Genomic DNA, 26,854 nt, shown 5'->3' with positions numbered 1-26,854 from the left:
TAATTCTAAACAAATTTAAAAGTAAAATAAATTCGGAGAGAGTGTGTGACCACCAACAGATGTCTTGCAGCGAATGGGGATACTCCTCTTTAATCAAAAGTCTCGTTTCTACCCTTGAATATGAATGAAAAAAAAATGGAGAGAGTGTGCGCGTGCCTACTCTCTATTTTTCAAAACAACAGATAGAAGTAAACTGCTCTAGTATATTTTAAAAAAAGCAAACAGCTAAAAGCACTTCCATTATTTTCCTACTTTTTTGTTTTTCTGTCAATACAATAAAGCGCAAAGTTTTGCCGGGGAAACTCAAAAAAATGGAGAAATCAAATTCCAATTCAAGTTCAACTTCCAACTCCAATCACCACCGGAATTTTCCGAAGCATAATAGCCACTTATCAATGTCGGACACTGACTCACAGGTGAGTCAAATGGACTCCTTCCACTCACCACTCCGTTTCGAATCGCTGTTGTGTTCCGATGACCCTCTCCCCGATCACCGTGCCACGAAATCGCTCTCTTCAAAAGCCCTGGTTTCTGTAGAAAAGTACTACTCTCCAGTTCGATCTCCGCATAAACTTTCCTTGGAGAATTTAAGCTCACCTCCGACACCTACTCAGCCGTCGGAAGCCGGAAACAAGGATCGGAATTCTCAGGGAGTTTATTTTAGTAGGCCGGGTAGGGAGGATGTAACTAACGGAGTGACCAAAGTGGGACCGGTTCGTGGTGGTGACGTGGAAGGTGGAGAAATGGAAGGGGAGAGACCTCCGAGGACAGGGCGTTCGAAGAGGGAATTGACGCTGACCAGAGCGGCGTTAGGGTTTAGGGTTTGTGAGTTTGTTTTGTGCTTGATTTCCTTCTCAGTTATGGCAGCTGATAAAACTGAAGGTTGGAGTGGTGACTCTTTTGATCGATACAAAGAGTACAGGTTCGATTTTATTCATAATCTGCATAATGATCTCCGGTGTGTTTGAATGAATTGAATCCCAAGGGCTTTGATTTAGAATTAGGAAAAATCAATTCTAGTTTCTGAAATTCTTCTGATGTTACCACCTTTTATATTATGTCACAGGTATTGTGTTGCTGTGAATGCTATTGGATTTGCATATTCTGGAATTCAAGTGTTTGATCTGATTTACAATTTAGCAAGTCGGAAACACTTCCTCTCTCACTACACGCGATATCATTTTGATTTCTTAATGGATCAGGCAAGTAATGCCTTTTGAACTTGTCTACTTGGGTAACTAACACATATATCTAGTTTTATTGTACGTGTTTTTCGTTCTTGAGTTGGGTGTTACTTTTCATACTGGCTGTTAATATGCTGCTAGACAGGAGGGTGTAAGTCAAGCTCTACTTAAGGTCTTAAACTGATTGTTTGGAGAAATATGACATTCCTTGACCCTTTCAAATAGTCCAAGCTTTTAGGAGCATTTTACGACATTATAGATGGTCTGCCAAAGTTTTATCTCTGTGGTTTGTGCGGAAGAAAAACTTCTGATATTAGGAGCTAGCGGATAAGATTCAGCTCTTACTTCTGAACAAAAAATTCAATGTCTTCTTTACACTTTACACTACTTCAATCAGTACTTGAAACCAAGGCAATGTGCACTTGCACTATATGAGATAGGATGGCAGAGGGGAACCCACCAATATCTCTTTTTAGTATGACTGGCATACTATGAATTTAAATTGATTGTAGCGCTGAGCCGCTGATACGAAACACAGGACATTTAAACTTCCTTATTTGTCGTGGGGCTGATGATCTATGCTTCACTGTCCTATGTTTTCATTGGTCAGTTTAAATTATTATGAGAGCTCTGCTGTATGTAAAGTATCAAACTATCTTGATATGAATTGAGTGTTATATATCAATGAATAAGCTTTATACCACAAATCATCTCCTTTAGATCCACATCTTAATGATTAAGCTTTTCATTTTGAAGTTTGATTTCACACTGGTGTAGACGAATATAGGTCTGCCTTCTGTCTCCAGAGGACTCTTTTAACAATTTTATCTTTTTAGTCAATTTTTATTAACCAACAAACTATTTAAGTAGTTATAAATCAATGACTCGTAGTCGTCATGCTTAGGGGCACAAGTTTCCAGTATTTAAACTTTGAATTGCACTTTTAGCAAATTATTTTACTTAGTAGACTGTGATAACTGGAAGCAAAAGATATGATAGTTTTCTTATTTTGCTTCTATAAAATTGATGACCCTCTTAATAATTGTTTACACGGTTCATAGTGGTGATCGGAAAACTACTTCTAACCAGGTCCACAACTCTGCTTTGCACTGTTCATGTTGTTTTTATGTATAATTTGCTCTTAAGTTTGTTTTGCTTTTGCTTATACCTGCGCAGATATTGGCTTATCTGATAATGTCAGCATCTTCTTCAGCTGCAACGAGGGCATATGACTGGATATCAAATTGGGGAAAAGATGAGTTTACAGAGATGGCATCTGCATCTATTGGGGTGTCCTTCCTGGCTTTTACGGCCTTTGCATTTAGCTCTCTCATTTCTGGTTACAACTTCTGCAACAGAAACGCCTCATGAGGCAGCAATGAGTTTGTATCCATTTATTCGTTGAGTATATTTGAGAATCGCCACATAAAATCATATTTCTAGGTTGAGCAGCTGTACAGAAGTAGTGAATAGATTCAACTATATAACTTTTCCTTCCTACTACAAGTAAATAATATGTGCAAATGTAATCTCTTGGAGTATGCATAAAATGTAAGCAAAAAAAGAAATGAACCAGAACCTAATAACGATTAGCTATGAGGTCTTCTTATATTATTATTTTTACACCTGTGAGAGAATTACAAGGCGAGGAATCGAACCCTTATCAACAAGGTAAAAGTTTGTAACTATCAACTCAGTACTAAGATCCCCGCTAGAACTTAGAAGTTCGTATGAGGAGGTGGGTTGGGAATTACTAAAACTAGATTCACGGTTAATATCAGTATTTGTTTGGCAGAGAATGAGAAGCCGGCCATATCTTTGTATTTTATTATTCAGGGTTGTGAAAGGAAAAAATGGATATATATTTTCTGGAACATATAATACTTTTTTCTTGGTTTCCATCAGACTTTCAATGCAGTCCGACTATTTTAAATTCATATCGTATAGGCTTCATTTGGGAAACCTAGCAAGTACAAAAAGAATATCTTAATTTGATGAGTCATGACTTGTGAAATAACGGGACTGCATGCAAGGGCGCACCCACCTTAGGCGAAGGGTGGTCTGGTGCACATTTTTTGTCAGAAAATTATATCGTGTACAAAGGTTAAATGTTAGTTAATATGAGAATATATTTAATTTTGCACACTCTTAACACATCTGAGAAGAAAATTTGCACACCCTTCGTTAAATTTCTAGCTCCTCCGCCGATAGCACAAATTAACTGATTGATTGTCATGTTTTAATTAAACACTACTTATATTCTATTGTTTTCTAAGAATAAGATTATTCTTTGCGAATACATGTGGACCCAAAATATTGGTCTATGCAACATTTCTACGATATCATTATGAACTTATGATCAGTTAACAAAGCGACTTGGGCCGAAAAGTATTTTTACCTCCTTTTGGAACTGATCTTGTAAACAAATGAAAATATTCCTTATCTATGCTAAGCGAATCCAAATTAGTGGATTCCAGTGTGTACCAGACATCAATAAAATAATATCAAGTCAAAGAGTATCTTCATTTTTATATAAAATAGTAAATGTAGAATCCACAACAAATCGTATTCTTCATGTCACCCATTACTTTCTACCACATAATTTTAAACAAAGTAACATAACACTCCTCTAAGAATTGTATGGGTGTTTATTCAATTGCAGAATAACCATTGATTGATATTCACTATATTATATGTATTGTCAGTGTAATACATAATAACATAATTAGTCTTTTTTTAGCATCAATGCAATTTGGGAGCTTACCTTTTTTTTTTTTATTATTATTATTATTTTTATATGGAAATACTAGGAAGTAGGAAACAAAAAATTTAGGTATTTAACGACCAGACGCCGTCAATTTGGTCAGTCCCCGTTAAAATGCCCTCTATAGGGCCGTCTCAATTTCACTGATAAAGAATGGCACTGTATCGCCGCCTTTCTCGGAATCGCCATGTCTTCCGTCGGCACTCTATCGCTGCTCTGTATTCTTCCGGCGACCTAACAAACCCTAGCCCAACTGTTCTTCATTCTCCGTTAATAAACCCCTTTCAATTTTCTTCTTCTGGTGATCATAATCACACCCTCAATTCTAGAAAATTGCTGACATTTTACTCTCCACATTCTTCAAGAATTGAACTTTCAGGGTTCCGCCAAGTTCTTCACTTTTCAACCTTAGCTAATTCGGAAGAGAAGAAGAAGAATGAGCAGCAAAAGCCTTCTTGGGTTGATACTTATTTGCCCCAAAAAATTAGACCTTATGCCCATCTTGCCCGACTTGATAAACCTATTGGCACTTGGTTACTCGCTTGGCCTTGCATGTGGTAACTCATTATTATACTCTTTATCATTGTGTTTGTGTGTTCTGTTTTCCTTTGTTATACTTTTTAAGGAACTATATGTAGGTCGATTGCTTTGGCTGCTCCACCTGGGAGCCTCCCTGATGTGAAAATGATGACACTATTTGGTTGCGGGGCCTTGCTTTTGCGAGGTGCTGGATGTACAGTTAACGATCTTCTTGATCGAGATATCGATACTAAGGTGATTGGGCTTTCCCTTGCACTTTTAGTAGAATTTTGTATAGTCGAGCTACATACTTCTATATCCTCAAGTGATTGCTTTAAGTATTTGTTAATTCCACAAAACAGGGAATTCATCAACTCATTATACTTTATTGATATCTAAAATGTTTTGAGAAGGCGAGTGGTTTTCCATATATATTGCCTAAGTAGGTAAAAGTTGAACTTCAGAATGAGGACTTTGTGTACTGAATGAAGGTGATGTCTCATTCAACGCCGTCTTGCTCAAGTGTGTGAGAGAGAGATGGAATTAATGGGAGGACAAAATGCTAGTCTTTCCCTTCATATTATGATATTTCATTGCAAGATGGTGCTGCGTTTATTTAGTTTGACTTGGTTCTTCTGGGATCTTTACTGCTCAATTGGGTAGCGATGCGATTTGTTTGATGCCATTGAAACTTAAAGTTGATAGCTCATGTCTCTTTTATTTTCTCACCCTTGTTATCATTTGTGATCTTTTCTAAATTTTTAGTTTAATAGTTCTTGACTGCTGAAATTGATATAGTATACTGCTTGAATTCCTGATTCCTCTTCTCAACCACGGTATAATCATTTCTTACCTTTGAGATTTTGCATAACAAGTTAAGTCTTTTATTTTGCTTTTTGGTGCATTTGAGAGCTTTCATGCAGTGCAGGTGGAAAGAACAAGGTCGAGGCCAGTTGCTAGTGGTGTCTTGACACCCTTTCAGGGACTCACTTTTCTTGGGTTCCAATTGCTATTAGGTCTTGGGATTCTTTTGCAATTGAATAATTATAGGTTTGTTTTCTTTCTTCTGGACATAATTTTGTTTTTTTCCAAATTTCCCCTTGCAGAGAAAGCTTTTTGCTTAATCTATTTGAGAGTGTTTTGATTGATTGGCTCATTCTAGTTGGTTAGCTGATCTAGAGAATGGCTATCTGTTAGAAATTTATATGATTTCCTTTCATCTCCTGCTTTATAGAGAGGTTAGGGTAGTTTCCTTCATAAGCATGAAGTCAGAAAATTGTCATTTACTGCACAATTCCCAAGACCAACGTGAAAAATTCAGTTCGTTATTAAATTCTCATACTTCAGACTTCGATTCTTTACTTCAATCCATAATGAGAGCGATCAGTTTTGTTCGGGTAAAACCCAGGTATGGGAAGTGTAGTAATTTTCACAAGTTACAGACATATGGGACTAAAGACATGGCGCTTTTGTTGGAATCCCCATTTGGATTACATATGGGTCTAAAGACCGCACATTTATGGGAATCTCCATTTGAATTACATATGATTTATCACTTTGTCTGGTACTATGCTTAAATTTGCATGGACAGTTTATTTTTTAACTTACCAATATTTGGAGAACTAGATATTCATGATTATATTTGATTTTTTTCTTGCATTTCAACGAAGAAAAAGTTTTTTTTTATATGACAATTTTACTTATTAGTGATTCATTTCTATTCTTGCAGCCGCATTTTGGGTGCTTCATCCCTGTTACTGGTCTTCTCATACCCCCTCATGAAGAGGTTTACATTTTGGGTAATATATCCGAATTTTCATGCTGCATCTCTCAAATCAGTATATCTGTACTCTCTCTCGCTCTCCCTGCCCTCAACTCCAAAGGGTACAACCCTTCTCAGCTTCTGTGGATCTTTTGCCAACTGTTTGGTTTGGATGGTGATGTCTATATCTGTTGGTGCAGCCTCAAGCCTTTCTTGGTTTAACTTTCAACTGGGGAGCTTTGTTAGGTTGGGCTGCGATTAAAGGAAGTATTGATCTTGCAGTTGTGCTTCCTTTATATGCGTCCGGTGTGTTTTGGACGCTTGTATATGACACAATATATGCACATCAGGTATGTATTGGTCATTTGAAATTAGCTGCCATCTCTTATAATATATGGAGTTTGAGACTTCTAGCAGAATAAATACTAACATGAATATGACATATTGGGCTAATAATATATTAAAGAAGTTTTACTCTAGTATAGGACCCTGCACCTTCAAGCATGTTTTCTTGGGACATGCACACTATTTCAGTGTCGTCATCAAGGTTTGAGGGCATATTTTTCCTTGCTAATGAGCCTCTTTGAAGAGGTGACAAAACAATTGATATTTCACTTTATTGTTAAAAATAAATTCAATTTCCTTGGGTCATATATTTGTCATTCATGCTTATAATTATTAGTCTTGGACTAAACATATATACTTGTATTTTTTCTCGCTTTGTGCCTCTTTTCATTAAAGCCCACATTTTATTTGTGTTTAAAGCCCCAATGGACCTAAGAGCTTTTTTGCGCTTTTTGCTTTTGATAACACTGATAGAAACATGAACGCCTGCCTTTGCCATAAAACATGTAGACGTCACAAAAATGTTTAATTAAATGAAAGAAAAAACTCATGTTGATTAGACCTTTTAGACTTGGGTTCTCAATATTATAATTTGCCTTGTGCCACAAGTATGAATGTTTTCTTATATATCAGATGCACCTCTCTGAATTTGTGTTCCGTATTAAACTAGTATGAGATACTTATAATTCATGTGAAAGCAGCTCTTGTCAATATTTTAGTAACTGTCATCCAGGATAAAGAAGATGATCTCAAAGTGGGTGTCAAATCTACAGCCTTGAGATTTGGAGATTCCACAAAAGAATGGATCAGTGGGTTTGGATTAGCATGCATCAGCAGTCTTGCTCTTTCCGGAATTAATGCTGATATTGGTAACTATTTCCATTCTCTAATTTATTTAGCTACAATGGTCTTGTGGCTATCATTTCTCTTGTTACTTATTTGCCACAATTTCAGTTTAATTTTGCTTCTCTTCTTTGTCTGGATTAGGATGGCCATACTACGCCTTTTTGACAGCTGCTTCTGGCCAATTGGCTTGGCAAATTTGGATTGTTGACCTTTCATCTCGTGCAGACTGCAACAGAAAGTATGTATCAATTAGTAACTAGAGACATGATTACATTTCATTTACAGAATGAATTTACACTTAACTGGCTTACTGCTACTTGTCAGCTACTATGAGCTTGAAACTCCTGACATGCTGACAATTAGTCTGATTTAGTCATCAGTGGCAGAGTTGACTTTTAGCAAGTATCACAAGCAATTCACATATAGCACCCAAAGAAGTTCAAATGCACCTATGCATTGATTCATGTTACCTATAATAATGTTTAGTCTTCTAAACTCTCACTGTTTGAACTTATTGTGCTTTGTATGTAGATTTGTTTCCAACAAATGGTTTGGTGCATTTATCTTTGGTGGGATTCTCTTTGGACGACTATTGTGACAATAGTATGCGGTAACAATGTTTTTTTCTTCTTTAACCATTTGTTCATTGTGAATCTCAATGCCATTGGTCGGCATGTATTTGGAGTTCTTTCCCAAAGAAATATTCAGAAATATTTGCTAAGTCATTTTTGGTTATAATTCTACTGCAGATAAAGAACAAGTCTTTACCAATTTAACTGGCAGGAGCAGGTAAGTTTTTTTTTTGTTTTTTGGGTTACACTAGAGCTTTTTGCCTTTTGGTATTAGAATAACTAAATGGAGATGATCACATCTGATTGTATTACTAGTAGCACAAAGAGGATGAAATAAAAGGTTGCATGAGGATGGTTTGGCCATGTACACATATGACTCCAAGCGCATTTGGTTTGTAATGTGACACTATAGTGATTGGAAGTGTTAAAAGTGAACAAGGTAAACCCAAAGTAACACTGGGAAAGTTTTCTCAAAACTACTATCTCACGAAATCTGTAGCAGAGTGCAACACAACTAAAAGTAAAATATATTTTAAGTGATATCAACTAATTGGGAGTAAGACTTAGTCGTGATGCTACACTCATAGGTCCATATTTAGAAGGGGTCTTTTTAGTTTGTTTAAATGATTTGTCGGTAAGTAGAACATGCATATGACCTCTAGTGTTTGTGAGCCCTTTTTTGTCTTTAAAGACAATTTTTTGAGATTGGAGCGAAACCAGTTCAATGAAAACCTTGGAGGGTTCAAATTCCAAGATAGAGAAAAAGGTAGGTAATTTCTGTCAATCTCCCTAAGCCCTAGTGGGCATCGTTATTCTCATACCTGCGTTGGTGGGAGGTAGTTGGTGCCCGGTGAAGTAGTGAGGATCCATGTAGCTTGCCCAGCCACCATCCCAATAATAAAAGCTAGAGAAAAAGAAAATAGAGTGGTATGTATATTGAAGTTCCGTGTAGCTCTCCCTACTAGTTTTGGGATTCAGACGTGTTGATATGAATTCATAACATATATGGCGTGACCTTATATCCTTTGTATAATTTAGGTCTTGTATATTTTGTTTGGTTTAGTCACTGATGGTACTTATTTAACTTTGTTCTGATGTCTGAAACAATGTTTGCCTGTTGAAACAACATGCATTGTAATATTACTCCTTTTTTTTTGGGGTGTGTAGATCCAGTAATCTTTAGTTAACGCATGTCAAACTTACTGGATTCGTAGTCCTTGCTTACGGATGGAATATTATTTGATTTATTTCTGTCTAAACACTTATATGCTTGTTAGTTGTGCGTAAGAATTGATATTATGATCTCCTAGGCTCGCTTTTCCCACCCACCCCCACCAAGCAACATTCTTATTTGCATTCAGTTAATGCTCTTATTGCTAGGAATTTTGGGGATGCTAGGTATTCATTTTTTCTTTTTTATTCCTTCCCACCCCCACACACCCCGGGATTAAATGAACTTTCTTGGTTGTAAAGATTGACTACTTTTTTTTGTAACAACCCTTGAGGGGATCAGGGGCTGAGCAACACCCCCAGGCCTTAACATAAATAAAGCAAATATACAAGAGAGACATAAACCTTTCCTCCGATCCTATGATGGTTCATAAGCTATGAACCATCATAGGATCGGAGATAAGGTTTATTTCCCCCTCCTGTATATTTGTTTTGTTTTATTTATGTTAAGGCCTGGGGTGTTGCTCAACCCCTGATCCTCTCTATTTGTACATAAGTGTGGAGGGGTGTGAAACCATACCATGAGTTACAGAAGGCAAGAACATCTTATTAAATTGTTTTTCCTCGTGATTGATGCCATGGTCATGTTGTACATAGGCATTACTGTGAAAACTTGTATTCCACCCCCCTCCCAAGTGCCTAATCTCTAATTCAAGTATTCTTTAACTAGTGTACGATGGGAGCTCAACGTTGGAGCTTGCGGCAAATTTCAAGTGGTGACCAAATAATTTGTTCCTTGCAGCATCCAAAGCTGTATCTGGGCTGTACGAGAAGCATGTGCAGGATTTGTGACCGATCCCATTTGTTTGAAGATACAGTAAAAGTTTTCTCTTAGGGGTGCAGACATACAACTTCTTTTTCTTTTCCTTTTCCTTTTTTCCTCCATGCCATCGTGAAAGGTAGAAGATTATAGCTTTCTTTATAGAACAATTCACTAGAGACTTTTCTAATATCAGCTTGCATCTGTTGTAGTTTCCCTTTGCCCGTTGTTCGGGAATATTTTTTTTTTTGCTGAAATATTCATTGAAGACTCACCCTCCCCCGACCCGGGGGGTTTGAACATGTATCATTTCCTTGTAATGTGTTCTCTTAATAAGTGGTGTTTACTAATAATATTTGAAATTGGGAGCAGCTGAGTTCAAGAAGTGTGATATATTATAAAGCATTGCATTTGTTAATATGATTGGCAAAAACATTTAGTTGGTTAGTGTGGCCAATGTTAATGGGCTTTTAAACATGTAACTGGACTCATAATTTCCACATAATATAATGACTAACAAAATAATCTTTGATGTTATCCCGTGATAGGGTAAAATTAAGGCGGTAATTCATTCTTGTAACCAAGGAGAATTAAAGGTATGTTACGGTATATAATTAAAAAACATTATCTCAAATAATCTAGATATGGAAGGTGCAGGTTAGCTTGTGAGACTTTGTTTTTTCAACTTTTGTTAGGAAAGTCAGTTTTAAGGTGATTATTTTATTATTTTTTTAGAAAATATTTTTCAAAAAATTTGACCCAACAAAATTCGAAAACATTTCTCTCCGTACCGAACACACTAGATTCATTCTTCTAGTAGTTGGCTTTGACATCATGATGCGACTACTCATTGGTACTACGCAAACGTACATACTTGCAAGTAACTAAATGGTAATTCTTATACTTGTCTATAATTTGAATTTATTACATATCGCACTAATGCATGAACAACTACCTTTATGACAATTGTATTTCCGGAGTATTTCTCATTAGATTGAATTTGAACATATCAAAATGAATTGAATCAATAACGGTGAGTTATTGCTCAATTCTATACAAAAATTAATCACTTGATTGAGATAGGATTGATAATCATAATTAACTTAACTTGTTCAACTCTTATAAAATCTAATTTAATCCTAATGTTGTGGAATGAAGTTTACAAGAAAAAAAAAATTACAACGTAACTAAGGAACCGATATTTGTAAGACCAGATATATAATACAACAAAGACACATGTGCTGTCCATCGTCACCCATGTTACTTCATTTATTTGAGCTATACGTGACAACAACATTAATTATTCTAGTACCTAACAACCAATACGTAAATAGTACTTATATAATTAGTTAATCATCTTTTTAGCTTACTAATTTGCCAAATGTTGTTTGTATTGAACCAACTTGTTAAGCCTAAACCTATGTTAAGTCACTATTGTCTACCTAATTAAGCCAATTATTTCGACTTAATTACTTTCTAAGAATATCTCCTTAATTATGATATGTCCTTATCCATAGAATTTTGATAAGCAAGAATAGATTAGTGGTTTAGAATATAATACACGTTAGAGGCTAAATACTGAAAAGTTTGAATAATTTAGTGGATTTGGACAACAAAGATGTGAAATTTGATGTCCATGAAACATAAATTAGGGAGGGATGAATTAATTAATACTTGAAATATTGAGGTGAAAAATAAAGAAAACTTAAAATTAGAAGGAATAAAAAAAAAACACTAAGTGATTCTTCTCATCAATCCTAGTCTTAGTGGACATAGTTATCTATTGGGAAGTGACAAATATCCCGTAAAAGCTAGCACAAACACCACGACATAAATTTTGTTTTAGAAAAAACATTATTCAACCCAAGTTCCAGTAAAGCAAAAACATGTTTGGACAGATCTACTTTTCTGGTAATTTTGTAAGTGCTATTGTGTGGCTCTTATGATATTGTAAGTATTATTGAGCGAAGGGGAATTTTAGAGCAGTAAAGTTATCTCCTGATTAATAGGTTTTGGGTTTGAGCCATGAAATCAATTACCAATGCTTATATTAAAATAAGTTATCTATATCACAATTCCGTAATCTTATCGTGAATCATGTATAAATACGAGATGCTTTAATTAACCTGAGAAATTATAATTTTCTCCTTCATATTTTATAGTATAATAGGAGTATTTGATTTTCTAACGGTTTCGGTGCATGTGATACTGTCCGATTGTGCACGCGCCTGTTGGGCTATATCAACTCAAGTACAGTATAGTATAGTTGCATTAGTGTGATATTGTCCGATTTGAATAAAATTTGTACGATATTTTTCAAAGGTCTCATATCGTTAGACATTACTTGAGAGTATTTCAACGTTTTATAGGTAACTTTCAAGATAATTCTTTCAATTAAAATAATAAAATATCATTCACGTATTCATTAATATACCAATTGAATTAGGTATTGTGTAACCTATCTCGTCGATCCGTGAGTCGTAAGGTGTCCATCAGTTCGATTTTATGTATTATTGGTTTTTGGTTTTTAAATACGCTAAATTAATAACAAACCAATAAGATATTTTTTATCGGGTTTTGGTCATTAACGATTCAATTTTCGGTTTACCCAATAAGAAAATGCTCATAAAATAAATAAATAATTTCTCACTTCTCCAACAATTTGTCGCGATACAGTGAGACAAGCAAATCAGTTATAAATGCTTTGATATAGTGAAACAAGAAATATAATTAGAAATTGCATCAATAAGAGTAGATGTAGTACGAAGGCTACAGTTACATATTACAACCAAAACATATATAATATAGAATTTCTTATGTGACGTAGAAGTATTCTGGCGTGTGAAGTGTGTAGACTGTAGTGTAGAGTGCTCATATATAGTGTCTAGTTATGTTAAATTATTAATATTTAATATTTATGAAGGGTTAGCAGTAAATTACTATCGTCTTAATGGGTTATCGGTTTACCCAATAACCCAATACTAAAAACCGATACCAAACCAACAACCCAATAATTTTTTTAAAAAAAATCATTAAAAACTCGTTAACCCAATAACATTTTTTTTCGGTTCGATTTTACACACCATGAGTCTCTCATATTAAATTTCACGTGGAATATTACCAATTTATAACAATCCAATTTCACCAGTCTTCTTCTCGTATTAAATTTCACGTGGAATATTACCAATTTTTACGTTTTCTTGCGCGCTTGCTTCTCCCAAGCTATCCCTAGTATATGGTAAAGATAGTAAATCAAGCCTAGCGAATGCCACACTATTTTCTCTCTTGAGTAAGTGTGTGCATTTGGTTTTTTGATTTGGTTTTGCATTATTCGATTTTTGGTTTTGTAAAAGTGTAACTCAATTCGATCCAAAATAAAATTGGTTTGGTTTGGTTTTCCTCTATTCGGTTTGGCTTTTTTTGGTTTGGTTATTCGATTATGTCAATCATTAATAACATATATAACCAAAGTAATAGTATTGAAGCTCTTAAATATATTTTATAATATAAATCATAAGTAAAACTTAAAACACAATACTTATAAGTATGACTATTATAGATGTTCAAACATAAAATATAAACGTAATCATCATGAAAGATAATAACCAAAAAGGGACAAAAATGGTTAACTCCTATATATACATATATATATAGATATCGATTTTTTCGATTTTTATTTTTTAAAATTCGAAACCAAATTAAAACNTACGTTTTCTTGCGGGCTTGCTTCTCCCAAGCTATCACTAGTATATGGTAAAGATAGTAAATCAAGCCTAGCGAATGCCACACTATTTTCTCTCTTGAATAAGTGTGTGCATTTGGTTTTTTGATTTGGTTTTGTATTATTCGATTTTTGGTTTTGTAAAAGTGTAACTCAATTCGATCCAAAATAAAATTGGTTTGGTTTGATTTTCCTCTATTCGGTTTGACTTTTTTCGGTTTGGTTATTCGATTATATATGTCAATCATTAATAACATAACCAAAGTAATAGTATTGAATCTCTTAAATATACTTTATAATATAAATCATAAGTAAAACTTAAAACACAATACTTATAAGTATGACTATTATAGATGTTCAAACATAAAATATAAACGTAATCATCATGAAAGACAATAACCAAAAAGGGACAAAAGTGGTTAACTCCTATATATATATATCGGTTTTTTTGGTTTTTATTTTTTAAAATCCGAAACCAAACAAAGTAATTTATTAATCCAAAAAACCAATCCAAATAAAAATTTGGTTTGATTTGATTTAGTTATTCGGTTTAATCCAAATAGTACACACCCTTACTCTTGAGTATATATCTCTACACCTTATGACTTTGTATATTTTTAACTATCAATATAAAAAAAAATAAAAAATAGCTTGTAATATAAAATTTTGAAATCACACAAATCACTCACTTTATGTCATAAATTCATCTCCGTTAAAATTTAATAAGAAAAAAGATGGAGCGCCATACCTAGAGCACATGGCGGTAAATGCACGTGACATTCTATCATCAAGCCATGTTGCTGCAACATTCAAAAACTTGGAACTACGTGAATACTCCCCCACCCGTGAAGGATTTTCGATGCACCGATTCAATCTAACTCAATATTTTTAAAATGAAATATAAATTTAGATATAACGATCAATTAAAATGACAAGAAATACACTCATAAATTTGTTTATGTCCCACCACCCTGTTCTATTCTAGTCCCAACCACCAATATTTCATTTCTGATTCCACTTAAATGTATAATCCCCTATGTAATTAATCCCTTAATCACAAGATTTGGCAAAATCTTAATTAGACAGGACAAATAAATATTGTAAGGCCCTATGGCTGTTACATAACCAGACAAAACCACCAGGCCGTACCTTTACCGTATTCATCTACTCACATGGCTTGTTTTTTTTTTCTCTGCAAATTGTTATGCGTGTGGGGTTCTTAATTAACACTTGCTTAATATTAATTAATTAATTAATTAACCCTCTTTTTGGTTAACTGACAAATAACTCTTATCCCTATGCCAGATTAGTTAGTTTAATATCGAGAGTTAAATTGGACAATAAGTACATAACCAGTACCATTAGGAGGATCTGGCCGTACGATTCTTCATCTAATAAAAGGGATGAGTTAGTTAATTAATTATTGATTATACAGATAATTATACGGACATGAATTAGGAAATCGGATATGACACTTGGTCTGCTTCGCTGGAATACAGATCATTGATGAAAACTTTATATAATGTCGAAATATATGTAAACAATAATAATATTTTTTAATTTTAAATTGCTATATGTAGAGTTATTTATTTACTTATTAATTGTTGATATATATATAAATGGTCAATCAAATCAAAAGAATCATTATTGATCTTCTTATGTGGATTAACATTCAACTTAGTAAAATCTTGACACATTGTTTTCTTTAACTGCTTAAGCTTTTAGATGAGATAATCACACATTTTAACATGATATCAGAGCAAACAGAGGTCCTGAGATCAAAACAAAATCATAAAACTAATTAATTACGGATTTGATTATAACTTAGGGGATAATAACACATCAAATTCCAGAGATAAGTCCAAAACTATCACGGCAAATCAATTATCAAGTGCTTGATCCTCTACTTTCTACAAAGGTAATAATCTAAATCAAGAATGTTCTAGTCATTAAATCACTTTAATTTCCTTAGTGCCTTTTTACTATAGTAGATAAGTTTCACAAGCAAATTATTCAAAAGGGGAAAAAGGAATAATCACTGATCAATATCCATATATATGGAGATTTAAGTGGCAATTAAGAATCAATTTTGTTATCTTCCTTTATATAATAATGCTAAATAATGTTCAAGTAAAAATTGATCTACTTTCTAATTACATTGTCGGTGGTTAATTATATACTATTATTGATTATTTCGTGTGGCAGTATATTTTTGTGTTTGGCAAATTGGCTTGGAATTAAGACGTTTTCTTAATGGACTTTTGCTTGTCATTTTTAATAATTTAATAAATAATATTGAACATTAGTTAATAATTTAATACAAATATTATAATGAAGTATTTATATTAATTATTGTTTTTCAAAAAAACATACAAAGCCTAAAATGAATAAACAAAAGTGAACGAGGAGGATAAAGGTAAATTAATATTTATTAACTTTAAAAGAATTTTTTTTTTGTTGGTTTAAAAAAGAATACTATAACTTTTTTTTTTTTTTACAATATTTTAATTTCAATTTTTTACGTGGAATATTTCAGACTACAAAATTAAATGATATTTTAATACATTTGATATAATTTTAATTTATGAGCACAAAATTGAAAAGCTTTTTATTTGCAAAAAATAAGTAATTACGTGACATAAGACATCATGATCGCTAAAAGTTTTTACCATTTGAATTAGTTATAAAAAATCTCTTTTTTCTTCTCTCTCTTAACATCGAAATACATCATTTCATCTCTATAAGATACATTACGTATTTGTTGTGTATTATGTATCTAGTATACATGTTATTGTTAATACATAATTTTAAATTTCAATTATCAAACCTAAATCAGAATGAATCTGGTTTATAGTTATGTATTAGTATCATTTGCTATGTATCATATAAAGGAGCAATATATGTAGGAGTTTTAAAAAATATCATGATTATTGTAATTTGAAAAACTTTGACTAGAATGTGGCACACAATAGAGTATTGTTGAGTAGTTTGAATACTAAAAGTGATTTATTTAATGTAATAAATCCTGAAAAGGCGTGATAGTAGTGTGAAGACTGAAGAGAGTTAGAGTGGACCGTATACGGAAGAAGCATACGGCACTCTCCGACATAACTGCTCTCCACTTATAACACTGCTTCTGTGGACCCCACTTCCTTCATTAACCTCACTCCTTCTCTTCGCATCGTAACCATTTCTTTCCCATGTCCTCATTTTACCATTTTATCCCTGCTTCAATTAACTCCCTCCCTCTCTTTCTTGTTTTTGTATTTATTTAATTCATATATTATAAATTGAATAATTTCTCTTCTTCTTATAGTTCAAGGAATATCTATTTTACTTAATAAACAACGGTAATGAAATTTTTATGAAAATTACTATTGTTATATCTTTGGCACAATCAATTTAGTCAAAAATAAAATGAACTTCATACTTTATTTTTAATAGTTCAAAAGTATTTTTTTACGTTAAAAAATAACTATTTTAAAAAATATATATTATAAAGATAATATTGTCACGCGATGGGGGAAATTACAGACGGAATAACGACAAACGGAGAGAAAGTTCTCAATTAATTTATTTTTGTCATTTGAAAGGGAGACGGATGGTATAAAATGTATAATGAGGGGTAAAATGGGGAAAAAGAATATTAGCGGTCACAATCAGGAAAACCCGAAATGTCTCCTCAGAAGTGGATCTTCCCACGTTATGAATGTTGCTGCTCTTGTATTCTAGTAATACCCACTGCTTTTGCTTTCTCATTCTCAACAGAGAGAGAAAAAACACCGCATTTCCACCACCACCTCCGCCGTTAATCTTCACCGCTCCGCCACTTCCACCGCCGCTCTCTTCCTCTCTTCACCAACCTCCAACTCTTTCTCATTCCTCATTATCACTTTTTTCCAGCTTCCTGCTCAACTCACGCCTTCAAAGTACAGAAAATTAAGCTCATTTTCCACGCTTCAAACTGTTGTACTTTTCGCTGAAAGCTCTACTTTCAAGCTTTTCTTAGAAGTAGAACTTCTTACCTTACTATTCTTCTCAATTTCAATTCCAACAAATGTACAGTTGATTTTTGAAAGAGAAAAAAAAAAAAACTACCCAGCTGGTTAATTACTAATTAGAAAATTCTGACACATACTAAAAATGTAACTCTATTTTTTGGAATGTAGCTTATTTTTAATTTATTTATTAAAATTTAGGAGAATCTGTAACGGCGGTTGAGTATTTTATATACAAAGAGTTTTTTTCTGGTTTGAGGCGGAGAACTTGATGGTTTACTATGAAGAATTTCAATTGGTTTAAGCAAATTGCGAATAATGGGAAATTAGAGAGGCGACTTTCATTGGGAGAGTACAAGCGAGCAGCGTCATGGTCCAAGTATATAGTATCATCAGGGGCGGCGATAAAGGGAGAAGGAGAGGAGGAATGGAGTGCCGATATGTCGCAGCTGTATATTGGGAACAAATTTGCTTCAGGAAGGCATAGTAGAATTTACAGGGGAATTTACAAGCATGGGGAAGTGGCTATTAAGCTTATTAGCCAACCTGAAGAAGATGGGGATTTGGCTACTTTTCTGGAGAAGCAGTTTACTTCTGAAGTTGCTTTGTTGCTTCGGTTAAAGCATCCAAATATCATCACTGTAAGTATGGTTTCTTATTTCGTGTTGGTTTTTCATTGATTTGTGTTTTTCATAATTTAAATTTGAAAAACTTTGCTTCAAAGTAGTAAAAGCAGAGATTTTATTAGCATTTCATGTGAATGGACTTTTCCTTCTCAAGTACTGCAATTAGATTGCCAAGGGTAATAAATCTATGGTATTCCTAATAAGATGGTTTTCTTCACCTTACTGATTTTAATGAGATCTCAAGACGTCGTTGCATAACTGCATTTGAGTAGTAGTCCCAGGGAGTTATTCACCCTATTGCTCCCTGGCGAGCCGTGGCATGAACGGGGTCGGAGCAGAATAAGTTGGCTTGCTTTGACCATCAGCCATGGAAATTTTTTGGAGATGAATGGGGAATGGATACTGGAACTAATATGGAAATTCAATTAAAGGTGGCATCTGGAAGGCTATACTATGTTATTTCATTTGCCAAGAAATGATGGATTTATGCACCCAAGGGTGTGGCCTAGTGGTCAATGAAGTGGTTGAGAATCATGAGGTTTCAGGTTTGAATCCCAGCATAGAAAAAAACACTAAGTGATTCTTTCCATCTATTGTAGCCTTGGTGGACATAGTTACCTTGTACCTATTGCTGGTGAAAGGTGGGTGGTATCCCGTGGAATTAGTCGAGATGTGCGAGAGCTGGCCCAGACACCACGGTCATAAAAAAAATTTAAAAAAATTTGTCGTTTTATGTTCTTTGGCAGGTCCATATGTCTACTGTCATGGATATAGTCTTATTTACGTAGGTGACGATTGCTTCTACTCTTAATTTAGGAAATTTATTTCTAGCAGAACCAAACAGGAAAATAAGAACTGAAAAGAACAGATATTTACTAATTGGTATATCTTTATTAGAAGGCAAGCGATTCCATAATTGCTACTTCATACATGGTTTCTTAAGTAGCCGAAATACCATTGTTGGCAATTTCGCATAAAAAGATGCAACCATTTATCACATTTTTTGTTCAATAAAAGCACCAATAAGTACGTGACTATCCATAAACTGATCAAGTTGCTGTCCACAACCTAAGTTATGTTGCTCGGATATTCCAAAATGCTTCCACACCTGTGTCAGATCCTCCAAAAATAAATAACTTTTGGGGATCCGACACACAACAGACTTTTTTTTGAAGAATCCAAGTGACGTAGAACCTAACACATTTACCTTTTCCAGTGTGTCAAACTTGAAATCTACAGATCAGCTCCTCATTCTTGATTTGTAAAGAGATATGATTGTGCTGCCTGCAGGAATTTCATGTTGAGAGTACCATCTTTGAAATATGTCTATCAGAATTTCTTTACATACTATTGATTAGGGATTTGTTGACATATTTTGATTTATCATAACCACTTATTGGTAAATAGTTATCAACTCAAAACATGTCTTTCGGTTATGCATGAAATTGCCACTTGTTTTGACTTGTTCCATTTCTTCTGGCTCTCAAATGCAGTTTATTGCAGCATGTAAGAAACCACCCGTGTTTTGCATTATCACCGAGTACGTACCTGGAGGCTCCCTTAGAAAGTACCTCCATCAGCAGGAGCCGTACTCCGTTCCTCTCAATCTTGTTGTGAAATTGGCCCTTGACATTGCACATGGGATGCAGTATCTTCATGCCGAAGGGATACTTCACAGAGATCTGAAGTCGGAAAATCTACTCCTTGATGAGGATATGTGTGTGAAAGTTGCAGATTTCGGGATATCATGTTTAGAATCTCAATGTGGTAGTGCAAAGGGGTTCACCGGTACGTACCGGTGGATGGCGCCAGAAATGATCAAGGAAAAGAACCACACAAAGAAGGTTGATGTGTATAGTTTCGGTATTGTCCTATGGGAACTTTTGACTGCATTGACACCATTTGATGACATGACCCCTGAGCAGGCGGCGTTTGCAGTCTGCCAGAAGGTATATTCTCTGTCCACCATGGCATATTGGTTTTCGTCAAGATAAATAGCCTAATATTTCATACGTCTCTGGATCTGAATTTGTTCCACTAAATCCCATGAATCTCTATATGTTTGACGTACTCATTACGAATTGTCATTTTATGTTACATTTGTTATTCCTGTTTCAGTGGTTTTCGCTTTAGATAGATACCGAGGTTACCATGAGACTCACATCAGTAAGTCAATGTTCTCTTCTCTGGCTTGGAACATGAATTGAGTAAGACAATTAAGAATTAAGATACAAAAAGAAGAGATATTGCTGAGTTGCATTTACCAATTCATATTGAAAGATTGAGAAAATCTACGTCTATGCTATGAAATAAACCCTTGAAATACTTGTAAAAAAAAATTGCAGCGTGAAATATCTTAGCGAGCAAATTTGCTTCATCTTGTGATTATGTTTTTTGAAGTTCTCTCATATCTGGGCCGTCTGTCTCTTGTTAAATCTTATGTCAAGCTCTAAAAAAAATTTCTCTTCAATAGGTAATGGGATCAGTTCATCTATTTTCTTTTGTTTCTTTCCTTCTTATGTTAGGATCATCGTGTTTTTTTCCAGAAATGTTTGGCTCTAAAACTTGGATAGTGTTTCCAACAAGTGAATAGCTATTGGAATTGATGAGCCTCTTGATTCCTCTCTTCGTCAAAAGTGATCTATTTAATATGTTGGCATTGTGTTAATGTTGTTCTATTCTTTTCTTCTTTTTTCTTTCTCGCCTTCTTGATCATCGACATCTCTATCCTCTCCCTGGGATATTTTGAGCAAATCGACATAGTCTTCATTAACATCACTCCTTTAGAAAACTTGTTGAATAATCTTACTATATTTTACCATTGGGAACTCTTCTAACTGGCAGAAGTTTCTGTTTCTATAAGAACAATGAGCCCCATGATTGTTTTGTTTCCTTTGGAAAGAGATATAGAGAGGTATACTTGAGGACCTGGAACAAGTATTAATTTGTAAGACAAATGTAGAAGTAAAAGCCATTGTAGCCTGTGGTGGAGGATAAGATAAAGTCTGTTCTGCCTGTTTTCTGTATCACCTGCCAATCTATCAGATTTCTCAGGTATACGTTCCAAAGTAAACTTGAGGTGTGACGCTTAATGTTCCGAGCATTGATGCTGCTGCTCAATGCACTCTACTAATAAAATTGCAACCCGTTAAGTGACTATCTCGGTCTGTTGGTCTCTGGATATTTCTTCTATTTTTATGCTCAAACAATGTTAATTTGAAATGCTGTGGGACTATATATTGGTCTTTCAAACAGCCCGCTCTAAAGGATATGGAGACGGAGTGAACGTGACTCCATATTTTACATGTGTTCTGTTATCTTTTGACTGTCCAATTCATAGGACATCTGCTCTTGTTCCTCCTCGGGGGTTTCTCATGCACGTTGGAAATTGTTGACGCTGTGATCTTTGCTTTGCTGGTTGATCGTGAATTAGTTTTATGCCTTTGTTCTGCTTCCAGATTATTGTTTTAAGTTTCAACTTAGCTATAAGCCCATTTATAGCTTCTCCACATACATTGTATTGGGAAAATTAGGGTAGGAAGTTGCTTCTCTTGCATAAAGTTGCATTAGAACAAATAATTTTGCTTAAATATTTTTTGCAGTATCATGCATCATTCTCTGTAAGAGAGAAATTTTGGCATTTTCTCATATTGGTTGGAATTTTGCAGAAAGCAAGACCACCAATACCTGCTGCATGTCCATCAGCAGTTCGGAAACTCATTAAACGGTGCTGGGCAAACAATCCTCACAAGAGGCCACATTTTGAGGAGATTGTAACTGTTCTTGAAAGTTATGCGGAGGCGCTTGAGCAGGATCCTGATTTTTTCCAATCCTACCAGCCCCCTCGGAATTTTAACTTGTCGCAGTGCTTGCCTAATTGCAACAGATCAGATTCTGCTGAGGCATAGCAAATTCCAGAATATGTATCTTATTATGTTATCTTGGGTGACCAAAATTATCCCCAGGACCCCAATCCCAATGTCAAGTGTATCATATTTTTTCTTAAGTTCTCACTTCTCAGTATTAGTAATGTTATTGTTGTAAACTAAGTTACTAAGCCGCTGTTTGAATATTTCGACATTTGTTTTTGCTTGAAACTTGGATCAGGGGATTTTACAAGGAGAATCCTGTTTGTTCAATGAAAAATTGTGTTTGCAATTCACACCATTGTTCTTTTTCTAATGCCGTGATGGTAATACTACTATCACAACAACATACTCTGTGTAATTCTATATTGTTTTCGATAGACTCTCGGCTTAAATATAAGACATTATTTGTTTTTCTAATAATAGTTACTTAAGTATAGTAAATGGAAAATCGATGTTATAAATTATCATTCTGTTATTCCCTTGTCCCCAAAAGAATTGGATCATTGTTATTTCTTTGGAATCTTATTAACACTTTTGTTATAACTTTTAAATATAAATAATTGTGCTTATAATTTATTTCTATGTAGTTTTTGAATGTGTAAATCTTAGTTATTAGTTTAGTAAATCTGGTTCTCCAAATACTACTAATCTTGGACTTGGGTTATTAGAATCATGTTTATCAGTAAATTGCATACTTAAAATACTTTTTATATAATATATCTTTTAAGAAAACTATACAACAAAGACAGTTTGGCCGAGTGGTCTAAGGCGCCAGATTTAGGCTCTGGTCCGAAAGGGCGTGGGTTCAAATCCCACAGCTGTCAATTTTTAGTTTTATTTTTATTTTGCTGTAATGTCCATTATCAAACTAGTAATTCTTTTAGGGCCTGTTTGGAAGGACATTCTGGTAATTGGATTTGGTGTAATTGGTGTAATTACACTGTCTTGTCCTGTTTGGAAGGACAGGTAATTACTTGGTCAGCAGGTAATTGGTGTAATTGGCAGGGGGTAATTACACTCTACAATTCACAGGCAGAGGCTGTGAATTGCTGGTAATTACATGGTGTAATTACCATCTGATTACTTTTTAATTTCTATTTTAATTTTTTTGTTTTAATTTTTTTTACTTCTATTATTTTAAGTTCTTTTTTTAATTTTATTATTCTAAAAATTTGTGAAAGTTTATTTTATATTTTATATTATTATATTTCATTTTCTTCTTATTCTCAACCTTACTTTACGTGATTTTATATAATTTTTTCGTATTATCTATTTCTTTATGCCATGCTTATTTTCTCATTAGCATAATTTAATTATATTCTAATTTTTAAATTAAAATAGAATTTATTGTTAAGTAAGTTATAGACTTACGTTTTCTTTATTAAGAAAAACTAAAACTAAATCATATTTATTGCTATGCTAAAATTTGTTATAAGAGTATTATGTTAAAAATTTTGTTTTGAATTTATAACTTATGTCATATTTTCAGTTTCATTTGTTTTAGTAATATTGAATCTACATTGCACGTCATTTTTTAATTAGAGTTGATAAATTATATTTTTGACAAACATTTAATAATTTATGACATTTTATTTATATATTATTCTTTTTATCAAACATGCATTTCACGATGTTCGTAGAAACTTCATACTTTTAGTTGCTACGATCAATTCAATTGAAATATATTAATTTGAAAAAATATAAATCAATTATTTTTTCATAATATTAGTTACAGAAAATATGTTTATTAATTAATATATTTTCAAAAAAGAATATATATCTTAAATATTTAATTTAATGTCATTTATAAAGTTTCTTATTTGTCTAGTATAAATTTTAAATAATTTAAAATTTATTATAATTTTATGATTGCAATTGTGCATCCAAACAGAACATGTGTAATTACACTGTGGCATCCAAACGGGACATGTGTAATTACTGTGTAATTACACTGTGGCAACCAAACAGGTCAGTGTAATTACTAGACAGTGTAATTACTAGGCTGGTAATTACTACCCTAGTAATTACACCAATTCCAATTACCAGGTGACTTTCCAAACAGACCCTTAATGTTATTTTATTTTGCTGTAATGTCCATTATCAAATTAGTAATTCAATTATTTTACGTTGATAGTTTTCCGCTATTATTTTTATTTTGCTGTTATGTCCACAAATGATCAAACTAGTAATTCTTTTAGGTTGATAGTTTTCCGATATGCTCAATAAAATGGTCTTGCACACAATAGCCTCAGAGCATGAGTAGGTAGATGTTGCCTGGTAAAATCGATAGTAATAAGCTGTGTGAGATAAAGTAACGATATAAAGCTTAGATTCAAGCGAGAGCCCATATGAGTAAGGAAAAAATGTAATAAATTCAAAGTTTAGGGAAAGGAGATTGTTCATCTGTCAAAAATTTACACAGAATGCACTTCTAATATTTTAATTCGTTTATGTACTTTTATGTGAAGAAGAGAAAATTCCAATGTTCAACTAGTTTCTCACAAACAAAAAGTAAAACAAAGCATATATCCAAGTGAGAAATATATCTGTATCTTTCAAGGTCAAGAAATCAGCTTTGTGTATATGGATAGTTGTTACCTATTGTATATTATATTGTATAATAAAATATTTATATATTTTGTTTGTTATTTAAATTTAATTTAATTTATTGTATCATTAAATTTATCGTTATGTAGCAATATAAAAAAATCTCATGTGACGAATGATTGAGCGTGATCACGTCGTTACATTATTTTATCTCTCATTTTGCTTTTGCTTGTAATTAGTTTATAATTCTAATTTATCTTTTATCCAACCTTCTTTAATTATAGCTAGCTCTATCAATATTCTACTTTTCTTCAGATTTTTCCTTTAGATTGTTGATGTATGCCATCGTGTAATAACAGAAAATGATACAATTTATCTGAAGATTACATTCATCAAATTATATAATACAATAATACAACAATTATAAAACGATATGTAACAATCATCCAAGTTATTAATTAGAATGTAGGTTATGTTTGAATAGCATGGTAGATGATGATGGGTGACCAACAAAGTTGTGGTGGAATAGTAAGTATTCCTTCATCTTTAATCAATGAGTTTGAATTTAATCGAATTTTAATATAAATATTAAATACTCGATTGAAAAAGAAAAAGATGAGGGCTGGTGAGCTGTCACAATGTGTAAAGTTGGATGGAGACTAGAGGAGTCCGGCCTTATCCTTACAGCCCAACTCGATTGCAGTTTAGAGTGGCGGGGCCTAATAATGGATTATTTCCTATAATCTAACTTAATTAAACTCATTTATCATTTGTTCCTTTTGGTTTTTTCTAATTATTTACTTACCAATCTAAAATAATAAAATTCTTTTTGTTTATTATGCCTATACCCCCATTATACCAAATAAAAAGAAATCAATTATATGCGGGAATAGATCCTTATGATTCAATTCTTTCGGATCCTGCAAAATAGCAGTGCACATGGTTGCCCATTTAATTTATGCATGCTATAAAAGTTATTTAGATTTTTTTTTGAAAAAAGTAACTTGAAAATGTAGTTTTTTTAATATATATACTATTACAGTATATTAATTGAACTCATATATAAATACGTATGTGTGGGTTTATTTGACTCAAAGAGACTCGTGTAACACCATTCGAGTAATTTATGCCAGATTACTTTAAGTAACACCATTTTAGATTGCTTTAAGAAACTGCATAATGAAAAATTAGTAGTCTTTTTCAAGAATTAAGCATATTGTACTCTTTAAATTTTCCAACCCTTTTTTGAATCTTTATTACGAAGATTCATCATGAATTAACAAATTTTACGTTGACTATCAATCGATTATAAGAAAAAACATGTTTTTAATTCTTATGTCTAAATTTAATCGTTCAATGGAGAAAGAATGTACCGATTACATTTGCTTAAGAAATTGCACACATTTCCTTATTATCTATTCTACCCTAAAATATATTCTGAAGACTGTGACTTGAAGATTGAAATCCATGCAAATTTATTTAAATTAAAACATCACAATTAGCTAGTATATCTTTGATTTGACCTTCATGTTCATGGATTCATGTTGCCTTTTTTTTCTCCTCATATTGGAGCCCTGACTAAATTTGGATCGCGCACTGCAGAGTTCATTCAGGGGTGGTGCTCCCAACAAGATTTTCTCCATGGCTCGAACCTGAGACCTCTAGTTAAGGGTGCAGTAGTCCCACCACTGCGCCACAACCCATGTCGGTACGTTGCCATTTGTTAAATGCGGTACATGCATGCATATGTGAACTTTGATGCATAAGTTATATATATATATATATATATATATATATATATATATATATATAGAGTCGTGGTAGAAGGAAATATTTTTTTTTAAGAAAAATAAAATTATTGATTGAAAGTAAGCTAGGGTAGATATATAGAAAGATTAGTCTAAATTATTGAAGCTTATAAGACGTGTAAACGAACATTGTTCATGCAATGATATCAGATATTGTATTTTCTGATGTATCAAAATGAAAAAAAAGTGTCATATATACCCCAATCAGCAACATAAAAAGTGTTGGTGTGGAAAATGAATTTGATAAAAGAATTTTTTTTTCATAATTTAGACTTGGAAATTTTACAATATACTGATATAATG

General features: G+C 33.3%; 3 protein-coding genes and 1 non-coding gene across 7 annotated transcripts; all 4 read left to right on the top strand.

Annotated features, from left to right (window-relative positions):
- Positions 1 to 243: 243 nt before the first annotated feature.
- LOC125860629 (CASP-like protein 4A3) lies at positions 244 to 2,708 on the top strand. Of its 2 annotated transcripts, XM_049540626.1 has the most exons (4): positions 244 to 922; positions 1,067 to 1,202; positions 2,239 to 2,273; positions 2,361 to 2,708. In XM_049540626.1, the coding sequence occupies exons 1-4, from the start codon at positions 312 to 314 to the stop codon at positions 2,374 to 2,376; spliced, it is 798 nt and encodes a 265-aa protein (XP_049396583.1). In that variant the 5' UTR covers positions 244 to 311; the 3' UTR covers positions 2,377 to 2,708. The 2 variants fall into 2 exon arrangements, with proteins under 2 accessions (XP_049396583.1, XP_049396582.1); XM_049540625.1 differs by lacking the exon at positions 2,239 to 2,273.
- A 1,325-nt stretch (positions 2,709 to 4,033) lies between these two features.
- Positions 4,034 to 10,322, top strand: LOC125860459 (4-hydroxybenzoate polyprenyltransferase, mitochondrial). 3 transcript variants are annotated; one of them, XR_007445857.1, is made up of 10 exons: positions 4,034 to 4,505; positions 4,587 to 4,722; positions 5,396 to 5,517; positions 6,197 to 6,266; positions 6,430 to 6,579; positions 7,308 to 7,443; positions 7,562 to 7,658; positions 7,952 to 8,030; positions 8,170 to 8,209; positions 9,893 to 10,322. XR_007445857.1 is itself a non-coding variant. In XM_049540418.1 (8 exons), exons 1-8 carry the CDS (start codon positions 4,102 to 4,104, stop codon positions 8,016 to 8,018), a joined length of 1,182 nt encoding a protein of 393 aa, XP_049396375.1. In that variant the 5' UTR covers positions 4,034 to 4,101; the 3' UTR covers positions 8,019 to 8,155. The 3 variants fall into 3 exon arrangements, 1 of the variants encoding a protein (XP_049396375.1); XR_007445856.1 differs by having other exon boundaries at positions 8,164 to 8,209; positions 9,893 to 10,321; XM_049540418.1 differs by lacking the exons at positions 8,170 to 8,209; positions 9,893 to 10,322 and having other exon boundaries at positions 7,952 to 8,155.
- A 7,143-nt stretch (positions 10,323 to 17,465) lies between these two features.
- LOC125860457 (serine/threonine/tyrosine-protein kinase HT1-like) lies at positions 17,466 to 22,460 on the top strand. Its single transcript, XM_049540416.1, has 3 exons — positions 17,466 to 18,342; positions 19,821 to 20,276; positions 21,996 to 22,460. Exons 1-3 carry the CDS (start codon positions 17,983 to 17,985, stop codon positions 22,233 to 22,235), a joined length of 1,056 nt encoding a protein of 351 aa, XP_049396373.1. The 5' UTR covers positions 17,466 to 17,982; the 3' UTR covers positions 22,236 to 22,460.
- A 480-nt stretch (positions 22,461 to 22,940) lies between these two features.
- Positions 22,941 to 23,020, top strand: TRNAL-UAG (transfer RNA leucine (anticodon UAG)). The gene has a single exon. It is a non-coding gene; the product is annotated as a tRNA-Leu (tRNA).
- Positions 23,021 to 26,854: the final 3,834 nt, after the last annotated feature.

The sequence above is a fragment of the Solanum stenotomum genome, chromosome 3 (genome assembly GCF_019186545.1).
Source record: "Solanum stenotomum isolate F172 chromosome 3, ASM1918654v1, whole genome shotgun sequence".
Taxonomy (NCBI): domain Eukaryota; kingdom Viridiplantae; phylum Streptophyta; class Magnoliopsida; order Solanales; family Solanaceae; genus Solanum; species Solanum stenotomum.
This window is presented reverse-complemented; position numbering and strand designations above follow the sequence as displayed.

Excerpts from the sequence above, each read along its gene's own strand:
- LOC125860457 (XM_049540416.1), top strand. The coding sequence starts at position 17,983 with ATGAAGAATTTCAATTGGTTTAAGCAAATTGCGAATAATGGGAAATTA. Across the intron at positions 18,343-19,820 it reads AGCATCCAAATATCATCACT|TTTATTGCAGCATGTAAGAA; the intron begins GTAAGTATGGTT and ends TCTCAAATGCAG. Across the intron at positions 20,277-21,995 it reads CGTTTGCAGTCTGCCAGAAG|AAAGCAAGACCACCAATACC; the intron begins GTATATTCTCTG and ends GGAATTTTGCAG.
- LOC125860459 (XM_049540418.1), top strand. The coding sequence starts at position 4,102 with ATGGCACTGTATCGCCGCCTTTCTCGGAATCGCCATGTCTTCCGTCGG. Across the intron at positions 4,723-5,395 it reads ATCGAGATATCGATACTAAG|GTGGAAAGAACAAGGTCGAG; the intron begins GTGATTGGGCTT and ends CATGCAGTGCAG. Across the intron at positions 5,518-6,196 it reads TTGCAATTGAATAATTATAG|CCGCATTTTGGGTGCTTCAT; the intron begins GTTTGTTTTCTT and ends CTATTCTTGCAG.
- LOC125860629 (XM_049540625.1), top strand. The coding sequence starts at position 312 with ATGGAGAAATCAAATTCCAATTCAAGTTCAACTTCCAACTCCAATCAC. Across the intron at positions 923-1,066 it reads GATCGATACAAAGAGTACAG|GTATTGTGTTGCTGTGAATG; the intron begins GTTCGATTTTAT and ends ATTATGTCACAG. Across the intron at positions 1,203-2,360 it reads TTGATTTCTTAATGGATCAG|ATATTGGCTTATCTGATAAT; the intron begins GCAAGTAATGCC and ends ATACCTGCGCAG.